The sequence below is a fragment of the Aulonocara stuartgranti genome (genome assembly GCF_965226115.1).
Source record: "Aulonocara stuartgranti genome assembly, chromosome: 15".
NCBI classification, from domain to species: Eukaryota; Metazoa; Chordata; class Actinopteri; order Cichliformes; family Cichlidae; genus Aulonocara; species Aulonocara stuartgranti.
The window spans coordinates 33447327-33468886 of record NC_138951.1 but is presented as its reverse complement, the minus strand read 5'-3'; the positions used below and the strand labels follow the sequence as shown (position 1 = coordinate 33468886).

The 21560-nt window shown below is 40.0% G+C and overlaps 2 protein-coding genes and 1 pseudogene across 9 annotated transcripts; all 3 read left to right on the top strand.

Moving 5' to 3' along the window:
* Positions 1-8: 8 nt before the first annotated feature.
* LOC309689163 (ATP-dependent RNA helicase DDX54-like) lies at positions 9-13752 on the top strand. Of its 7 annotated transcripts, none has more exons than XR_014271274.1 (11): positions 9-1229; positions 5467-5615; positions 5706-5819; positions 5909-6019; positions 6135-6226; positions 6382-7761; positions 12016-12164; positions 12255-12368; positions 12458-12568; positions 13125-13216; positions 13372-13752. XR_014271274.1 is itself a non-coding variant. In XM_082505411.1 (6 exons), the coding sequence occupies exons 1-5, from the start codon at positions 4349-4351 to the stop codon at positions 6145-6147; spliced, it is 471 nt and encodes a 156-aa protein (XP_082361537.1). In that variant the 5' UTR covers positions 3157-4348; the 3' UTR covers positions 6148-6226; positions 6382-7051. The 7 variants fall into 7 exon arrangements, 4 of the variants coding, with proteins under 4 accessions (XP_082361537.1, XP_082361539.1, XP_082361538.1 ...); XR_014271275.1 differs by lacking the exon at positions 9-1229 and adding an exon at positions 3147-4621; XM_082505411.1 differs by lacking the exons at positions 9-1229; positions 12016-12164; positions 12255-12368; ... (1 more) ...; positions 13125-13216; positions 13372-13752 and adding an exon at positions 3157-4432 and having other exon boundaries at positions 6382-7051.
* A 114-nt stretch (positions 13753-13866) lies between these two features.
* LOC309688944 lies at positions 13867-18183 on the top strand (annotated as a pseudogene). Its single transcript has 2 exons — positions 13867-14077; positions 16137-18183. The product of its transcript is annotated as an uncharacterized misc_RNA (transcript).
* A 625-nt stretch (positions 18184-18808) lies between these two features.
* Positions 18809-21255, top strand: LOC309689555 (ATP-dependent RNA helicase DDX54-like). The gene is made up of 3 exons (XM_082506069.1): positions 18809-19019; positions 20360-20430; positions 20586-21255. Exons 1-3 carry the CDS (start codon positions 19006-19008, stop codon positions 20825-20827), a joined length of 327 nt encoding a protein of 108 aa, XP_082362195.1. The 5' UTR covers positions 18809-19005; the 3' UTR covers positions 20828-21255.
* The last annotated feature ends 305 nt before the right edge of the window (positions 21256-21560 follow it).

The following is a 21560-nucleotide window of genomic DNA, read 5'->3' as shown; positions in this document are numbered from 1 at the left end:
CTCCAAGAACAAAAAGTGGCTCGGAGAAGTTAAAAAGTCAGGTTTTGGAAGGGGTGGCCATAAGAAAGGCAAGCTGAGGAAGAAACTGGGAGGAGGACAGAGGGTTGATGGTGTGGAGGACATCACGAGGAACTGGGTGATAAGCGTCAGAATCATCTGAGAACATCACCAAAGATTTTCCTGGCGCTTTGTGTGACTGTAGATTAAGGAGAAAATCATTTGTGAATCTTTACACTGCAGAAATGCACGTCACTTCTTCCTTGATGGCCTGCTGAACTCTGCGTTTGCCACAGAGTTATGTTTAATTATGATCCACTAACCTGGATTTACTACTTGTAAGCATGTTGGCAGTCTAATAAAAGTGTTTTGGAGTACTGAAATATGTCTTATCAAAATGGTAAAATACAGATATTAAATATTGTGTGCTTAATTTGCAGTTAGTTTCAAAAATCGTCTCGCCCATCTTTTCTTAAAATAAGAGGTGCTCTATAAAAATGACATTAAATTCTGTAAACGTGCTCTATTTGCAATTATTTATCATTACTGTTGTCCAAGTGGTCTCATTTCAAAGTTGAAAGCGAGCATCGGAACGGGCAAGAAAGGCGACTTTTAATTGACTTTGAATGTGTTGTGGTTACTGATATCAGATGGGCTGGGTTGAGAAACTGGCTTAGAATTCCTCTTGCCTTCAGCATGGCCACGCCCCTCTGACTTCTGCAATCAACAAGGCATTTTTACCCAGGGAAATGTTTATTTCGCGTTTCAGTTTGGACTGTTCTCTGTAAATTCCTGAGAAAATTTGAGAAGATCAGGAGTGTCTGAAAAACGTAAAACAGCCCATCTGTCACCAACAGCAATGCTGCCTTCAAAGTCACTTAAATCACCCTTTTTTTTTCTGGCATGTGATTGGCTGATTAGATATTTGCATTCACAAGCAGCTGAATAGGTTAGTGCAGGGGTCAGCAACCTGCGGCTCTTTAGTCCTTTTAGTGCGGCTCTGCGTGGTTTGGGAAAATAAATTATTTTTTTAAGTAATTAGCTGAAGTGTATTTTATTTATGTTAGTTCTTTTTTAACTTGTAGTTCTAAATTGGAAGATTACTGTGATATTGAAATATAAATATAAAATTATATTCTATTAGTTTTTGAACGCTCAAAATAAGCGTCACACTTGCGGAAGCCGATATACCCGCCGAAACGCCGTGCATTTATCGAGACTTTCAACCCCAGGTAGGCTAATTATCAATCTTCGGATCCACATTATGTCAGCAGCTCCACCGTGAACTATGTTAAAAACAAACACCGCTCACGCCTCACAGATGACAGCTTACAGTCCTGCGTAAAGATGAAAGTGACTTCATACAGCTCCGATTTGCAGACGCTGTGCGCAGAGATTCAGGAGCAGAAGTCCCATTGTAAACATATCACGGCAGACCCAACGATGTTTCCATGAACACGCTTTACAGCTTCTCTTTATTGACCACTTTTCACACACGGTTGCTGTATGCATACAGCCGGTGTTAAAGCTCACAGCCCGACACATACCAACACAACAGCATAGAGAGCACAGACGTTAAGGCGCCGAGGCGTGATCGCGGGTGCCGCTCAGGTGCGTCCGCCTCCCCTGCAGCGGCGCTGCAGACCACGCCCCGCCACACACATTAACCAGGTAAAATACATATTGTCAGGGTTCCTGGGTCGGTGACCCAGTGTTTTCAGTTTTGTTCATGTTCATATATATATATAGCATATAGTAAACAATGAATCTGTAAACGACAGCTGTTGACATTTTTTAAAAATGAATGAAAAAGCATATTTAAATAATCAACATACATGATTTAAATATAAACACACACGTGACAAGAGACAGAACGTGTAGAAGATATATGCAGAAAGAGCTTTCAGTGGTCAGCTGATAACATGATATCTAAAAAATACATAGCTCATTTTCCTGTCTGTTAGTTGGACATGCTAACCTGTTAACAAGCTCCTATATTCACCCATACAGTTTGTAGATCATTTTGCTAAAATAGGTAAAATCTCCACTCTTTCAGGGCACTAATAGGCTAAAGGCATATTACAAAAGGTCATTCATGTATTCACAGATTCTCTGTAGTTATTCTGCTGCTCATTCACCTGTAAAAACCACACCAATCATTATTTCAACAGCCTTTTTATTTTGGAACAAAAGCATTTGACGATATGACTTACAGGACGTTACCAAATTCATGAAGCTATATTTGTGAGTTTATTTATCAATATCAGTTTAATGTAAACAGACTGATGTAGTAATAGACAGTAAAATGTTGGTGCGTGTGTAATATATGAGCGTTTATGTTTCTCTACATGGGTAAAAGTACTCCATGTCGCCCTCTGGTGGTAGCAACCAACTATGAAAAGAATGGATGTTGGATCTTAACTAAATGATAAAAAGTTTTATTACTTTGTATTACTTTCTTTAGTTTGGTAAAATTTACAGTTTTAATCCCGTAAGAAAATAAATCACTATCATAGAGAGGGATATTAGTAATTCGTTTGTTAATAACACTTTGTTTGTGTTTGCTAATGTTTCGACAGGAAAATGGTTTTCTACAAAGTTGTTTCATGTACAGAGTAACACACACACACACACACACACACACACACACACACACACACACACACACACACACACACACGTATGACTTTGCCGGTTTCAGCTGAAACAATTTCAGTGTTTCAAACCATGTTCCAGGATTTTTCCTTCACCATTTATGAGGTTTCAAGAAGAAGATAAACGACAGATATGAATGTTTGAAAAAGTTATAGATGAAAAGATGAAAAATACTCAAAGGATAAATTCAATTGGTTTATTGTTTTATGAATAAGTTGAAAAAGAAAAAGTTAAACAAGTAAATAATGAAACAAGGTAAAATGAAGTAAGAACAAAACGTTAACAAGTAAATAATGAAACAAGGTAAAATGAAGTAAGCACAAAAAGTTAAGTAAATAATGAAACAAGGTAAAATGAAGTAAGAACAAAACGTTAACAAGTAAATAATGAAACAAGGTAAAATGAAGTAAGAACAAAACGTTAACAAGTAAATAATGAAACAAGGTAAAATGAAGCAAGCACAAAAAGTTAAGTAAATAATGAAACAAGGTAGAGGAGAGAAAACCCCAACAATCCCCTCTGAGCACGCACTAGGCGACAGTGGGGAGGAAAAACTGCCTTTAAACGGGCAGAAACCTCCGGCAGAACCAGGCTCAGGAGGGGACAGTCAACTGCCGGGACTGGTTGGGGAGGTGAACACAGGTGGAGCAAGACGAGGCTACACCTGCTGAGGAAGCAGTAGAGTTCCTCCTCCAGGGCCAGCGGAAGCGTTTGTTCTTCTTTTTCATGCAGTTTTCTACAAGAGCTTTTTTTTCCAGGATGAGGGTTCTCAACTCATCGATGGTTTCTTTGTTTTGTTTCTCAAGCTTCTTGCACGTTTTCTCCACCTCTTCCAACGTTGCTTGTTTTTCTTCAAGCTTTTCCCTGAGCTCTTTGGATGTTTCCTCCTGCATTATCTTGTCCTTGTGCATGTCTGCGTTTCTTTGTTGTACTTCTTTGTACATGTCTTGTAGCTCCTCATTTCTTTTGTGGATATCTTGGAGCGTACGCTGCAGGTCGTCATGTATGTTGTCTTGTTCTTGCTTTTGCGCCTGCATTTCAGTGTGTTTGCGCTTCAAGTTGTTGTATTCCAACAATATCCCCTTAGTGAGCTCGGAGTTGTTTCTCGCCATTTGCTCCATCCTTTTCTGCATGTGCGAGCATTGTTTGTCCAGTTTTTCTTTTTCCCCTTCTAGTTGCTTTTTCTCGTGAAGAAGGTCTTTGTTTTGGCGCAGAGTATCATCCACCTTCTCTTTCAGCATTCTGTATTTTTCCTCCGTGACTTTGAGTTTGTGCTCCATGTCTCTTTGCCTTTTCTCCTGTTCTTCCTTCTGTTGGAGGATTTCTTTATTTTTTTTCACAGCTTCATCGAAGTTTGTTTGGAGCAGCCGATTCATTTGGTCCATATATTGGAGATCCCATTCTGTCTTCTCAACAGTAGCTTTGCTGTCTTTAAGCTGGTTGGACATCTCCTTTAGTTCCACGCTCTTTTGCTTGTTTTCCTTAATTAGGAAGACAATCTGCTCTCGGGCTTGTCCAAACTTGATTCCCCAACCCTCATTAATAATATTTATGTCGGGCTGGCGTTTTTGTCTTTCTTCCAGGTTCTTATTTTGCGCTTCCATCTGTCTACACTTCTCCTCCAGTTGAAGTTTCTCTTCTTCAATCTGTTGAATTTTATTCTGGAGATGGTAGTTTTCCTTCTTACTGTCATGTAATGCCCTTTGGACGGCTAAGAGGTCATTTGGGGAAATTGGCCGGCCACGACAGGAAGGAGAAGCGGCGTAATCTTTTTGCCTTGGTTGGTGTCTTGTTGGATACATGTTGAAGGTTGTACACGACAACTCTGAAAAGGTTTCCAAAAGTTTCTGTGGTGAACGTGTGAAGGCTGCAAACACAAATGCTGCGAAGACACGAACTAAAAAACTGCTGTGTGTCACCCCTGTTTAAGGAAAAACTTCAAAGGATCGTGTAGTGACATCATAACTCCGTGAGCCAATGAGATTGTCATGTGACATTTTGGAATGGGGATATTTTTTTTTAAACCGTTTTCAAATTTAACTTAATATTTGACTGTTTCTTAACTGACCTGTTTAGCTGATTAAGAAATGAATTGAAACGAGCATCACTAACGTTATATAACAGACAACAGAAAAAAAACAGGTTTTTTTCTAAGTAATAGAGGTATAATACATTTTTTTTAAAAAAATTTTAAATTATCCTACTTTTTATAAGAGGGAACATTATTTAAAGAATATGTATTTAATTGGAAAACTCTCTATTCGTCTAAAGGCTATAACAAGAAAGGTGAGCTTCCTGCTCAAAAATGAAATGACCAAAATAAATGGAGCATTTCTCTGCAATTACAAACTCTGTGTAAACAATCTTGGTTTCAAAATAAGGCTAATGCTGGTGAGATGTCATCACAGGTGTAAATATTACTGCAGATGTTACTATGTCAAAGTTTCACAACTGTCTTATGTTTATTTATGTAGGCAAGACCTACTTTTCACTTTTTTGCTTTGCTATATGTTCTTGAGTGTATTAGTTTGCCAGCAGCACGAACATGTACTAGTGTCAATAATAATAGTACGGTGGATTAGAAAACCTGCTCACAAGTTGAATAAACACCCAGGATTGTTTCATCATTTTCATTCAAAACCAATATTTGAGTCAAAATGAGAAAGTTGTTTGTGCTGTCTGATGAAGAAGAAGCAAAATAAAGTGCAGTTTTGATGTAGATGATGTTGTATACAAACTAGAAGAGGAAGATAGTAGGATCTCTGTATCATGCTTTGTCACTTTGTACCATGTAATTCTTTCTATTTCCACCAGGGGGTGTTTTCAGAAGTGGTAGGTGGTAAAAGAAGAGGTCAGCAGGAAGATGGCGAAGAGCGACCAAAGACCAAGAAAAAGAGGCAGTCAGGCAAAGATGAAGAGTATTATATCCCTTACAGACCTAAAGACTTTGACTCTGAGAGAGGGTGAGGCATTAAACTGTTGCATCTGTTTCTTTAAAAAATGTGAATGGCTTTGTGTTTTATGCTGTTTTGTCCTGTGTTATGCGTCGACAGGTTGAGTCTCGGTGGAGAGGGCAGTGCTTTTGAACAGCAGGCCTCTTCAGCTGTCCTTGATCTCATGGGAGATGAAGGCGATCGCCTTAACCAGCAGAAGAAAATGATGAAATGGTACAAATTTCCCTATGTTTGACTCAGTATCCACCAAATGGTCATTTCAAACTATAATTTAAAGTCTTTTTTCCCCCTTCTTTTTTTAGGGACCGTAAGAGGAAGCGTTTTGTGAGAGAAACGGGAAAAGAAGACCAGAAGAAGAAGATCAAAACAGACAGCGGTCAGGTTATCAGTAACAAGAAGAACAGGAAGAACTTGTATCCTTCCAACAAAAAGCTTCTCTGTGTGCTGCTCTCAATGACCCTCTTCTCTACTCCTATGACAATATTAAGCTGTACTGTGAAGATGTTGTATCACTTGACAACATGTCAGTTATGAGGAGTGAAGGAAAAAATACAAGATTGATGATACAGGATCTGGATCAGATGGAGAAACAGGCGGAGGAGGCAGGAAGCCAGCAAGAGGTAGGAAGGCATCAAAATGAATAGCACAAACATGTTAAATATAGACCATCAGCCACCATGTTTTAACTCAACTCTAAAGGTAAATACTTCAAGTCCCTCTTCCAGCCTTGCGAGCTATAACCTCCAACCTCTTTGTTGTGTCGTGCCTCTCCCAGGTCGTGGCCGTGGCCGACGAGGTCCAAACGTACAGAGCTCCGGTGACCACAAAGCACGCTCGGAGCTGAAAACAAAGGATCAGATCATGAAGCAGCGCAAGAAAAAGCAGAAGCACCAGTTCCTGCAGGGCGGGGGGATGAGGAAGCTCCGCTCCAAGAACAAAAAGTGGCTCGGAGAAGTTAAAAAGTCAGGTTTTGGAAGGGGTGGCCATAAGAAAGGCAAGCTGAGGAAGAAACTGGGAGGAGGACAGAGGGTTGATGGTGTGGAGGACATCACGAGGAACTGGGTGATAAGCGTCAGAATCATCTGAGAACATCACCAAAGATTTTCCTGGCGCTTTGTGTGACTGTAGATTAAGGAGAAAATCATTTGTGAATCTTTACACTGCAGAAATGCACGTCACTTCTTCCTTGATGGCCTGCTGAACTCTGCGTTTGCCACAGAGTTATGTTTAATTATGATCCACTAACCTGGATTTACTACTTGTAAGCATGTTGGCAGTCTAATAAAAGTGTTTTGGAGTACTGAAATATGTCTTATCAAAATGGTAAAATACAGATATTAAATATTGTGTGCTTAATTTGCAGTTAGTTTCAAAAATCGTCTCGCCCATCTTTTCTTAAAATAAGAGGTGCTCTATAAAAATGACATTAAATTCTGTAAACGTGCTCTATTTGCAATTATTTATCATTACTGTTGTCCAAGTGGTCTCATTTCAAAGTTGAAAGCGAGCATCGGAACGGGCAAGAAAGGCGACTTTTAATTGACTTTGAATGTGTTGTGGTTACTGATATCAGATGGGCTGGGTTGAGAAACTGGCTTAGAATTCCTCTTGCCTTCAGCATGGCCACGCCCCTCTGACTTCTGCAATCAACAAGGCATTTTTACCCAGGGAAATGTTTATTTCGCGTTTCAGTTTGGACTGTTCTCTGTAAATTCCTGAGAAAATTTGAGAAGATCAGGAGTGTCTGAAAAACGTAAAACAGCCCATCTGTCACCAACAGCAATGCTGCCTTCAAAGTCACTTAAATCACCCTTTTTTTTTCTGGCATGTGATTGGCTGATTAGATATTTGCATTCACAAGCAGCTGAATAGGTTAGTGCAGGGGTCAGCAACCTGCGGCTCTTTAGTCCTTTTAGTGCGGCTCTGCGTGGTTTGGGAAAATAAATTATTTTTTTAAGTAATTAGCTGAAGTGTATTTTATTTATGTTAGTTCTTTTTTAACTTGTAGTTCTAAATTGGAAGATTACTGTGATATTGAAATATAAATATAAAATTATATTCTATTAGTTTTTGAACGCTCAAAATAAGCGTCACACTTGCGGAAGCCGATATACCCGCCGAAACGCCGTGCATTTATCGAGACTTTCAACCCCAGGTAGGCTAATTATCAATCTTCGGATCCACATTATGTCAGCAGCTCCACCGTGAACTATGTTAAAAACAAACACCGCTCACGCCTCACAGATGACAGCTTACAGTCCTGCGTAAAGATGAAAGTGACTTCATACAGCTCCGATTTGCAGACGCTGTGCGCAGAGATTCAGGAGCAGAAGTCCCATTGTAAACATATCACGGCAGACCCAACGATGTTTCCATGAACACGCTTTACAGCTTCTCTTTATTGACCACTTTTCACACACGGTTGCTGTATGCATACAGCCGGTGTTAAAGCTCACAGCCCGACACATACCAACACAACAGCATAGAGAGCACAGACGTTAAGGCGCCGAGGCGTGATCGCGGGTGCCGCTCAGGTGCGTCCGCCTCCCCTGCAGCGGCGCTGCAGACCACGCCCCGCCACACACATTAACCAGGTAAAATACATATTGTCAGGGTTCCTGGGTCGGTGACCCAGTGTTTTCAGTTTTGTTCATGTTCATATATATATATAGCATATAGTAAACAATGAATCTGTAAACGACAGCTGTTGACATTTTTTAAAAATGAATGAAAAAGCATATTTAAATAATCAACATACATGATTTAAATATAAACACACACGTGACAAGAGACAGAACGTGTAGAAGATATATGCAGAAAGAGCTTTCAGTGGTCAGCTGATAACATGATATCTAAAAAATACATAGCTCATTTTCCTGTCTGTTAGTTGGACATGCTAACCTGTTAACAAGCTCCTATATTCACCCATACAGTTTGTAGATCATTTTGCTAAAATAGGTAAAATCTCCACTCTTTCAGGGCACTAATAGGCTAAAGGCATATTACAAAAGGTCATTCATGTATTCACAGATTCTCTGTAGTTATTCTGCTGCTCATTCACCTGTAAAAACCACACCAATCATTATTTCAACAGCCTTTTTATTTTGGAACAAAAGCATTTGACGATATGACTTACAGGACGTTACCAAATTCATGAAGCTATATTTGTGAGTTTATTTATCAATATCAGTTTAATGTAAACAGACTGATGTAGTAATAGACAGTAAAATGTTGGTGCGTGTGTAATATATGAGCGTTTATGTTTCTCTACATGGGTAAAAGTACTCCATGTCGCCCTCTGGTGGTAGCAACCAACTATGAAAAGAATGGATGTTGGATCTTAACTAAATGATAAAAAGTTTTATTACTTTGTATTACTTTCTTTAGTTTGGTAAAATTTACAGTTTTAATCCCGTAAGAAAATAAATCACTATCATAGAGAGGGATATTAGTAATTCGTTTGTTAATAACACTTTGTTTGTGTTTGCTAATGTTTCGACAGGAAAATGGTTTTCTACAAAGTTGTTTCATGTACAGAGTAACACACACACACACACACACACACACACACACACACACACACACACACACACACACACACACACACACACACACACACACGTATGACTTTGCCGGTTTCAGCTGAAACAATTTCAGTGTTTCAAACCATGTTCCAGGATTTTTCCTTCACCATTTATGAGGTTTCAAGAAGAAGATAAACGACAGATATGAATGTTTGAAAAAGTTATAGATGAAAAGATGAAAAATACTCAAAGGATAAATTCAATTGGTTTATTGTTTTATGAATAAGTTGAAAAAGAAAAAGTTAAACAAGTAAATAATGAAACAAGGTAAAATGAAGTAAGCACAAAAAGTTAAGTAAATAATGAAACAAGGTAAAATGAAGTAAGAACAAAACGTCAACAAGTAAATAATGAAACAAGGTAAAATGAAGTAAGAACAAAACGTTAACAAGTAAATAATGAAACAAGGTAAAATGAAGTAAGAACAAAACGTTAACAAGTAAATAATGAAACAAGGTAAAATGAAGCAAGCACAAAAAGTTAAGTAAATAATGAAACAAGGTAGAGGAGAGAAAACCCCAACAATCCCCTCTGAGCACGCACTAGGCGACAGTGGGGAGGAAAAACTGCCTTTAAACGGGCAGAAACCTCCGGCAGAACCAGGCTCAGGAGGGGACAGTCAACTGCCGGGACTGGTTGGGGAGGTGAACACAGGTGGAGCAAGACGAGGCTACACCTGCTGAGGAAGCAGTAGAGTTCCTCCTCCAGGGCCAGCGGAAGCGTTTGTTCTTCTTTTTCATGCAGTTTTCTACAAGAGCTTTTTTTTCCAGGATGAGGGTTCTCAACTCATCGATGGTTTCTTTGTTTTGTTTCTCAAGCTTCTTGCACGTTTTCTCCACCTCTTCCAGCGTTGCTTGTTTTTCTTCAAGCTTTTCCCTGAGCTCTTTGGATGTTTCCTCCTGCATTATCTTGTCCTTGTGCATGTCTGCGTTTCTTTGTTGTACTTCTTTGTACATGTCTTGTAGCTCCTCATTTCTTTTGTGGATATCTTGGAGCGTACGCTGCAGGTCGTCATGTATGTTGTCTTGTTCTTGCTTTTGCGCCTGCATTTCAGTGTGTTTGCACTTCAAGTTGTTGTATTCCAACAATATCCCCTTAGTGAGCTCGGAGTTGTTTCTCGCCATTTGCTCCATCCTTTTCTGCATGTGCGAGCATTGTTTGTCCAGTTTTTCTTTTTCCCCTTCTAGTTGCTTTTTCTCGTGAAGAAGGTCTTTGTTTTGGCGCAGAGTATCATCCACCTTCTCTTTCAGCATTCTGTATTTTTCCTCCGTGACTTTGAGTTTGTGCTCCATGTCTCTTTGCCTTTTCTCCTGTTCTTCCTTCTGTTGGAGGATTTCTTTATTTTTTTTCACAGCTTCATCGAAGTTTGTTTGGAGCAGCCGATTCATTTGGTCCATATATTGGAGATCCCATTCTGTCTTCTCAACAGTAGCTTTGCTGTCTTTAAGCTGGTTGGACATCTCCTTTAGTTCCACGCTCTTTTGCTTGTTTTCCTTAATTAGGAAGACAATCTGCTCTCGGGCTTGTCCAAACTTGATTCCCCAACCCTCATTAATAATATTTATGTCGGGCTGGCGTTTTTGTCTTTCTTCCAGGTTCTTATTTTGCGCTTCCATCTGTCTACACTTCTCCTCCAGTTGAAGTTTCTCTTCTTCAATCTGTTGAATTTTATTCTGGAGATGGTAGTTTTCCTTCTTACTGTCATGTAATGCCCTTTGGACGGCTAAGAGGTCATTTGGGGAAATTGGCCGGCCACGACAGGAAGGAGAAGCGGCGTAATCTTTTTGCCTTGGTTGGTGTCTTGTTGGATACATGTTGAAGGTTGTACACGACAACTCTGAAAAGGTTTCCAAAAGTTTCTGTGGTGAACGTGTGAAGGCTGCAAACACAAATGCTGCGAAGACACGAACTAAAAAACTGCTGTGTGTCACCCCTGTTTAAGGAAAAACTTCAAAGGATCGTGTAGTGACATCATAACTCCGTGAGCCAATGAGATTGTCATGTGACATTTTGGAATGGGGATATTTTTTTTTAAACCGTTTTCAAATTTAACTTAATATTTGACTGTTTCTTAACTGACCTGTTTAGCTGATTAAGAAATGAATTGAAACGAGCATCACTAACGTTATATAACAGACAACAGAAAAAAAACAGGTTTTTTTCTAAGTAATAGAGGTATAATACATTTTTTTTTAAAAATTTTAAATTATCCTACTTTTTATAAGAGGGAACATTATTTAAAGAATATGTATTTAATTGGAAAACTCTCTATTCGTCTAAAGGCTATAACAAGAAAGGTGAGCTTCCTGCTCAAAAATGAAATGACCAAAATAAATGGAGCATTTCTCTGCAATTACAAACTCTGTGTAAACAATCTTGGTTTCAAAATAAGGCTAATGCTGGTGAGATGTCATCACAGGTGTAAATATTACTGCAGATGTTACTATGTCAAAGTTTCACAACTGTCTTATGTTTATTTATGTAGGCAAGACCTACTTTTCACTTTTTTGCTTTGCTATATGTTCTTGAGTGTATTAGTTTGCCAGCAGCACGAACATGTACTAGTGTCAATAATAATAGTACGGTGGATTAGAAAACCTGCTCACAAGTTGAATAAACACCCAGGATTGTTTCATCATTTTCATTCAAAACCAATATTTGAGTCAAAATGAGAAAGTTGTTTGTGCTGTCTGATGAAGAAGAAGCAAAATAAAGTGCAGTTTTGATGTAGATGATGTTGTATACAAACTAGAAGAGGAAGATAGTAGGATCTCTGTATCATGCTTTGTCACTTTGTACCATGTAATTCTTTCTATTTCCACCAGGGGGTGTTTTCAGAAGTGGTAGGTGGTAAAAGAAGAGGTCAGCAGGAAGATGGCGAAGAGCGACCAAAGACCAAGAAAAAGAGGCAGTCAGGCAAAGATGAAGAGTATTATATCCCTTACAGACCTAAAGACTTTGACTCTGAGAGAGGGTGAGGCATTAAACTGTTGCATCTGTTTCTTTAAAAAATGTGAATGGCTTTGTGTTTTATGCTGTTTTGTCCTGTGTTATGCGTCGACAGGTTGAGTCTCGGTGGAGAGGGCAGTGCTTTTGAACAGCAGGCCTCTTCAGCTGTCCTTGATCTCATGGGAGATGAAGGCGATCGCCTTAACCAGCAGAAGAAAATGATGAAATGGTACAAATTTCCCTATGTTTGACTCAGTATCCACCAAATGGTCATTTCAAACTATAATTTAAAGTCTTTTTTCCCCCTTCTTTTTTTAGGGACCGTAAGAGGAAGCGTTTTGTGAGAGAAACGGGAAAAGAAGACCAGAAGAAGAAGATCAAAACAGACAGCGGTCAGGTTATCAGTAACAAGAAGAACAGGAAGAACTTGTATCCTTCCAACAAAAAGCTTCTCTGTGTGCTGCTCTCAATGACCCTCTTCTCTACTCCTATGACAATATTAAGCTGTACTGTGAAGATGTTGTATCACTTGACAACATGTCCAACCCGTTCTCACTCCCAAAGCGTAACATTTTACGCTAGGTGACAAATCGTCACCATATTACGTTTTCGGCTACCCACCACGTTCCTAAATGACGACCTCGGAAAAAAGAGGAAATATGAGAACCGTCTGGACTGAATCTACACATGTTCGCTCTTTTTATTCAAATCGCTTAGAAACACGCTATTTAACTTCATTAAAGTCCTGGTTAAGGTCAGGAATAAGGTTATGGTCAGGGCTAGGGATAAGGTTAGGTTTAGGGCTGGAATACAGGGCTGGAACATCTATTACCGCGGAAGCGTCATTGCACTGGATCCCAGCCATAACCCGCCGCGTACCATAAGAACGCCGAAGGTCTCCTTTCGCGTTCCTCAGGAACGCCGCGGGACGTGACAAAACGTCGACATGTTACGCCTCGGGAGTGAGAACGCTCTGACATGTCAGTTATGAGGAGTGAAGGAAAAAATACAAGATTGATGATACAGGATCTGGATCAGATGGAGAAACAGGCGGAGGAGGCAGGAAGCCAGCAAGAGGTAGGAAGGCATCAAAATGAATAGCACAAACATGTTAAATATAGACCATCAGCCACCATGTTTTAACTCAACTCTAAAGGTAAATACTTCAAGTCCCTCTTCCAGCCTTGCGAGCTATAACCTCCAACCTCTTTGTTGTGTCGTGCCTCTCCCAGGTCGTGGCCGTGGCCGACGAGGTCCAAACGTACAGAGCTCCGGTGACCACAAAGCACGCTCGGAGCTGAAAACAAAGGATCAGATCATGAAGCAGCGCAAGAAAAAGCAGAAGCACCAGTTCCTGCAGGGCGGGGGGATGAGGAAGCTCCGCTCCAAGAACAAAAAGTGGCTCGGAGAAGTTAAAAAGTCAGGTTTTGGAAGGGGTGGCCATAAGAAAGGCAAGCTGAGGAAGAAACTGTGAGGAGGACAGAGGGTTGATGGTGTGGAGGACATCACGAGGAACTGGGTGATAAGCGTCAGAATCATCTGAGAACAGGGACGTGCAGAGGGGGGGGGGGGCTAGAGGGGCTTGAGCACCCGCCCCTTTCCTGATGAGTGCCCAAAGTGCCCTTTTGTTGAGGCAACTTTTAAATTTTATTTATTTATTTATTTATTTATTTATTTATTTTATGTGTGTGTGCGTGCGGAGTCCTGTCTGTGCCCCTCAACAATAATATTTAACTATTAATCATAGTTTTGCTAAATAAAAGGATCTGGCTTGCATCAGTCACATGATCACATTTAACCAATGATCGCCCTCGACGGCAGAACGCGCTGGTTACGAGCCGGGAACGAGCTCACAAAGAGCACGCGCATTTGTTGCGGTCCGGAGCTGTAGGAGAAACACAAGTTAACTCAGAGACACAGACTGATGCGACAAACCCAGTAAGTAGGTGTACAGCGCACACTGTAGTGTGTAGCACACAGGAGTATTAGCTTATTACATACACGTTGGTAAGCTGTCTTGTTGCAACTGACGAACTGAAACAAACGAGCGTGCTGTGTGTGCAACAGCGTGACAAACATTACCTGTCCTTTTATTAACTGCACAAGTAGTGCTGGTCATAGCTGCTGGCTACCTGTGTAAGGCTGTCATGGGTCTGTAGCTCTGTCACCGTTTTAGGGAACATATTTAGTTTTAAAGTAAGTTTCTGGGCATTTCCTGCCTTTCTGGAGGGATTATATTTCACTAAAAAACGATCTAATATGCATGTCCACATAATAATTATTATAATTATAATATATTAAAAAACACACGCTGTATTTTAAAGAACATACATTAAGAAGCAGATTATATTAGATTTATATTTTAAATAAGACAAAAGTTGGATTTTACAGCAGTAAAATGATTGTATCTCTACAGTTTAAAAATGTAATAAGCTTTGCCCTGCACAGAGTGGATAGTGAAACAAATGGAATCATCATAAATACATTATTTCATATTTATTACTTCCCCCTCCTCATTGCTTTATTATTGTAGCTCTAGTAATAAATAATAATGTAAGGATGCCCATAGTATATACAGTATTCTGAAGAAGGTCTAAAATGTCACTGTGTGTGCATGTGTGTGTTTTATTTAGCTGGATTTAAAAAAATATTACTCATGATATAACATTGTGCAGACATGGCTGGTAAGGACATGAGGAGGAAACAGTAGGAGCTGTATGAGGCTACTAAAGGCAGGGCTATAACATTTTGCTGTCATCATTTTATTATAGATTAAGTGCAAGAGTTGTTAGGTGTGGATAATTAGATTATAGTTTATTGCAATAGCAAGTTGTGCCTTGTTCTCAGATAGACAGCAAGTGGAGAGTGATATATGAAATGATGGGAAGGAAGGAAGAAGAGAAGCAAAGAGTGATTCACAGGCAGAGCCGAGTTTATGTCACAGTTTTTCGTTGCCTTATGGTTCCAAGCGCTGTCACCAATCTTTGCATTTTGTTATTATCTCATGAAACTTGTTTAATCAGCTACCATCTCTCCTGTGGACTTTTTAATGTCTACAGTCTCAGATCAACACAGCCCTGCCCTTCCCATATTAGATTCTTGATGAATGTGTGTTGTTGTTATTCAGCATGGTTCAATGTGCCCCTTTTTAACTTTGAGCACCCGCCCCTTTAAACCTCTCTGCACGTCCCTGATAGAGACAGGTTTTAAAGACTAGAAATGAAAACATGTGAGTCCTGTCTTTAAATAAAAATATATAATTCCCTATATTCCTATCTATTCTTGACATTGAAGCTTTACTCTTCTTGATATTGTGACAAAATACTCTTGGGTTAACCACGAGCTTTCTAAAAACTTGCATATAACAATTGTGCACCATTCATTCCTCATCTTTGCTACCCATCATTACAACTTTGCTAATGATGGGCAGCAGGTTAGTGTCATGATGTCACCTCAGACATAGTTAAAAGCCCTGTTAACGTAGCTGCTTCTCGCCGGGTGCGGTGGCGCGTGCCTGTAATCCAAGCTACCGGGAGGCTGAGGTTGGAGGATCGTTTGAGCTCACGAGCTCTGAGCTGCAGCAGGCTATGTCGATTAACACAAAATAATTATCCTCATTCAAAAGTCATGTAAGAACCTCATTGGCTTACGGAATGTTGATGTTATTTAAAAAATTCATACAAAAACATGACCTCATTCTAGAATGTCATGTGACAACCTCATTGGCTTATGGAATTGTGATGTCACAGGCTTCTGAATCCATAAATAGGAGTGAGGAGGTACAACTTTCAGTCCGTTATTTGCAGCACTTATGTTAGCAGCATTCAAACGTTCACCAGTAAAGCATTTTCAAACATCTGGATACTTTTCGTACTCACGGTATACAGACTCCAACATGTCTCAGAAAGAGCAAGAAAGACAAGAAGCTGACCCCAGCTCTATTCCATGGTATGAGTCCCTAGACCCTTACATCAGCTCTCTTCCTTGGGATGAACAGGTGGAATTAGAGGAAAAGCGATTGGAAGAAATGGAGAAGGAAAATCTCATGAACAGAGAAAAGATTAAGATCCTGACAGAAGAAAATGAGAGAAAGAGCGCTGAATTAGAAAAATTATCCTACCAGCTTCAGGAAAGGGAAGGTATTATTGAGGAGAAACAATGGGCTCTCCAAGATAAGAAGAATCACGAGCTCCAAGAAAAGCTTGATGAAGCTCTAGAAAAAATTAAAGATCTGCTCCAAAATGAGAAAAAAGAGAGCATTAAAGGGGATAAAATGCTCAAGAAGAATCAGGAGCTCCAAGAAAAGCTTGATGGAGCTCTGGAAAAAAATAAAGATCTGCTCCAAAAGGAGAAAAAAGAGAGCATAAAACAGGAAAACATGGTCAAGAAGAATCAGGAGCTCCAAGAGAAGCTTGACGAAGCTCTGGAAAAACTGAAGGAAATCCACCAAGAAGAGAAGCAACAGTCCACACAGCAGAGAGACATGCAGAGCAAACTCCAAGCCATGGAGGAAAAATACAAAGCGCTGCAGGTGAAACATGACAAAACTCTGCACAAAAGTCAACAGTTGCTTCAAGACAAGAAGCAAATGGAAATGAAACAGAAGGAAATTGACTCCAAGCTTGACGAGATGGAGGAAAAACACAGATCGCTCCAAATCAAGCTTGAGAAAACAGTGCACAGAAATAAAGAGTTCATTCAAGAGAGAGAGCAACAAGAAATGCTGGAGAAAGAAACAGACTCCCAGCTTGAAGTCTTGGAGGAAAAACTGAAAATGCTGCAACTAACTCTTGAGGAAACACTGCTCAAAAATAAAGAGCTGCTTCAAGAAAAAGACCAACAGAAAATACATCAGGAAGAAATGGATTGCAAGCTGAGGAACATCGAGAAACAAAATGAAGGCTTGCAAGTGATGCTTGATGAAGCTCTGGAGAGAAATAAAGAGTTTCTGCACGAGAAAGACCAACAGAAAATAAAAAAGGAAGAAATGGATTGCAAGCTGAGGCACATCAAGAAACAGAATGAAGGCTTGCAAGTGATGCTTGATGAAGCTCTGGAGAGAAATAAAGAGTTTCTTCACAAGATAGACCAACAGAAAATAAAAAAGGAAGAAATGGATTGCAAGCTGAGGAACATTGAGAAACAAAATGAAGGCTTGCGAGTAATGCTTGATGAAGCTCTGGAGAGAAATAAGGAGAACCTCCAAGAAAAGAAACAAGAGCCCGTAGAGCAGAGAGACCTGCAGAGCAAACTCCAAGCCATGGAGGAAAAATACAAAGCGCTGCAGGTGAAACATGACAAAACTCTGCACAAAAGTCAACAGTTGCTTCAAGACAAGAAGAAACTGGAAATGAAACAGAAAGAAATGGACTCCAAGCTTGACGAGATGGAGGAAAAACACAGATCGCTCCAAATCAGGCTTGATAAAAAAGTGCACGGAAATAAAGAGCTTCTTCAAGAAAAAGACCAACAGAAAATACAACAGGAAGAAGAAAAACTTCATCTCCAGAGGAAAAATCAAGCACTCCAAGAATTGTATAACGAAACAAAGTACAAATCAACTGTACTGGAAGAAGAAAAGAAAAAGCTGGAAAAACAATGCTCAGCGATGCAGAGTAGCATCAATGAGATGCTGAGAAAAAATACCGAACTTGAGGAACTTTCTAAGACCTTGAAGTACAAAAACACTGAAATCCAGGCGCAAAAGCAAGAACAACAGAAAACACATAAAGACCTGCAGTGTAGACTTCAAGAAATCCAGAAGAGAAACCAGCAGCTGGAAGACATGCACACAGATGTGCACAAGGCAAAGCGAATAGAGGAGGCAATAGTTAAAGAACTGAAAGACAAGCTTAAAGAAAAACAAGAACAATTAGAAGACATGGTGAAAAGATGCAACAAACTTGAGAAAGAAAACGCAGAAACAATCGATGAGCTGAAAACCCTCATCATTGAGAAAAAAGTGCTGGTGGAAGAGTATCTGAAAAAGAAGAAAAAACGCTTCCACTGGTTCTGGAGGAGGGGCACTGCTGCTTCTCACCTGATGTAACCTCGTCTTCCTCCACCTCTATTCCATCTTCATTTCCCCCCCTTCCCCTCCCTCCTTTTTCTTTTTTCACCCTCACCCCCCGACCAGTCCCGGCAGTTGACTGCCCCCTCCTGAGCCTGGTTCTGCCATAGGTTTCTCCTTTAGGTGTCTTTCACTTTAAAAGGAGTTTTTCCTATCCACTGTCGCCTGCTGCTTGCTCAGAGGGGATTGTTGGGGTTTTCTCTCATCTCTCTCTTTCATTCTTTCTATCCTTTCCCCCCCTTCTGCCTTTTCCTTTACCCAATAAACACAATTGCCCACATTTTACATTTGTTTGAAAAATGTCTTCATTCAACAATAATTCATCTTAGGTATAAAAACAAGAAATAGGTAATAGCTGCATGTGTGTTTGTGTGTGTGCATAATATACATACTTGTTTCCCAGAAAGATTTAATACTAGATGGATAGAGACCAGGGACGTGCAGAGGGTGGGCTAGAGGGGCTTGAGCACCCGCCCTTTTCCTGATGAGTGCCCAAAGTGCCCTTTTGTTGAGGCAACTTTTAAATTTTATTTATTTATTTATTTATTTATTTTATGTGTGTGTGCGTGCGGAGTCCTGTCTGTGCCCCTCAACAATAATATTTAACTATTAATCATAGTTTTGCTAAATAAAAGGATCTGGCTTGCATCAGTCACATGATCACATTTAACCAATGATCGCCCTCGACGGCAGAACGCGCTGGTTACGAGCCGGGAACGAGCTCACAAAGAGCACGCGCATTTGTTGCGGTCCGGAGCTGTAGGAGAAACACAAGTTAACTCAGAGACACAGACTGATGCGACAAACCCAGTAAGTAGGTGTACAGCGCACACTGTAGTGTGTAGCACACAGGAGTATTAGCTTATTACATACACGTTGGTAAGCTGTCTTGTTGCAACTGACGAACTGAAACAAACGAGCGTGCTGTGTGTGCAACAGCGTGACAAACATTACCTGTCCTTTTATTAACTGCACAAGTAGTGCTGGTCATAGCTGCTGGCTACCTGTGTAAGGCTGTCATGGATCTGTAGCTCTGTCACCGTTTTAGGGAACATATTTAGTTTTAAAGTAAGTTTCTGGGCATTTCCTGCCTTTCTGGAGGGATTATATTTCACTAAAAAACGATCTAATATGCATGTCCACATAATAATTATTATAATTATAATATATTAAAAAACACACGCTGTATTTTAAAGAACATACATTAAGAAGCAGATTATATTAGATTTATATTTTAAATAAGACAAAAGTTGGATTTTACAGCAGTAAAATGATTGTATCTCTACAGTTTAAAAATGTAATAAGCTTTGCCCTGCACAGAGTGGATAGTGAAACAAATGGAATCATCATAAATACATTATTTCATATTTATTACTTCCCCCTCCTCATTGCTTTATTATTGTAGCTCTAGTAATAAATAATAATGTAAGGATGCCCATAGTATATACAGTATTCTGAAGAAGGTCTAAAATGTCACTGTGTGTGCATGTGTGTGTTTTATTTAGCTGGATTTAAAAAAATATTACTCATGATATAACATTGTGCAGACATGGCTGGTAAGGACATGAGGAGGAAACAGTAGGAGCTGTGTGAGGCTACTAAAGGCAGGGCTATAACATTTTGCTGTCATCATTTTATTATAGATTAAGTGCAAGAGTTGTTAGGTGTGGATAATTAGATTATAGTTTATTGCAATAGCAAGTTGTGCCTTGTTCTCAGATAGACAGCAAGTGGAGAGTGATATATGAAATGATGGGAAGGAAGGAAGAAGAGAAGCAAAGAGTGATTCACAGGCAGAGCCGAGTTTATGTCACAGTTTTTCGTTGCCTTATGGTTCCAAGCGCTGTCATCAATCTTTGCATTTTGTTATTATCTCATGAAACTTGTTTAATCAGCTACCATCTCTCCTGTGGACTTTTTAATGTCTACAGTCTCAGATCAACACAGCCCTGCCCTTCCCATATTAGATTCTTGATGAATGTGTGTTGTTGTTATTCAGCATGGTTCAATGTGCCCCTTTTTAACTTTGAGCACCCGCCCCTTTAAACCTCTCTGCACGTCCCTGTCTGAGAACATCACCAAAGATTTTCCTGGCGCTTTGTGTGACTGTAGATTAAGGAGAAAATCATTTGTGAATCTTTACACTGCAGAAATGCACGTCACTTCTTCCTTGATGGATCAGATGGAGAAACAGGCGGAGGAGGCAGGAAGCCAGCAAGAGGTAGGAAGGCATCAAAATGAATAGCACAAACATGTTAAATATAGACCATCAGCCACCATGTTTTAACTCAACTCTAAAGGTAAATACTTCAAGTCCCTCTTCCAGCCTTGCGAGCTATAACCTCCAACCTCTTTGTTGTGTCGTGCCTCTCCCAGGTCGTGGCCGTGGCCGACGAGGTCCAAACGTACAGAGCTCCGGTGACCACAAAGCACGCTCGGAGCTGAAAACAAAGGATCAGATCATGAAGCAGCGCAAGAAAAAGCAGAAGCACCAGTTCCTGCAGGGCGGGGGGATGAGGAAGCTCCGCTCCAAGAACAAAAAGTGGCTCGGAGAAGTTAAAAAGTCAGGTTTTGGAAGGGGTGGCCATAAGAAAGGCAAGCTGAGGAAGAAACTGTGAGGAGGACAGAGGGTTGATGGTGTGGAGGACATCACGAGGAACTGGGTGATAAGCGTCAGAATCATCTGAGAACATCACCAAAGATTTTCCTGGCGCTTTGTGTGACTGTAGATTAAGGAGAAAATCATTTGTGAATCTTTACACTGCAGAAATGCACGTCACTTCTTCCTTGATGGCCTGCTGAACTCTGCGTTTGCCACAGAGTTATGTTTAATTATGATCCACTAACCTGGATTTACTACTTGTAAGCATGTTGGCAGTCTAATAAAAGTGTTTTGGAGTACTGAAATATGTCTTATCAAAATGGTAAAATACAGATATTAAATATTGTGTGCTTAATTTGCAGTTAGTTTCAAAAATCGTCTCGCCCATCTTTTCTTAAAATAAGAGGTGCTCTATAAAAATGACATTAAATTCTGTAAACGTGCTCTATTTGCAATTATTTATCATTACTGTTGTCCAAGTGGTCTCATTTCAAAGTTGAAAGCGAGCATCGGAACGGGCAAGAAAGGCGACTTTTAATTGACTTTGAATGTGTTGTGGTTACTGATATCAGATGGGCTGGGTTGAGAAACTGGCTTAGAATTCCTCTTGCCTTCAGCATGGCCACGCCCCTCTGACTTCTGCAATCAACAAGGCATTTTTACCCAGGGAAATGTTTATTTCGCTTTTCAGTTTGGACTGTTCTCTGTAAATTCCTGAGAAAATTTGAGAAGATCAGGAGTGTCTGAAA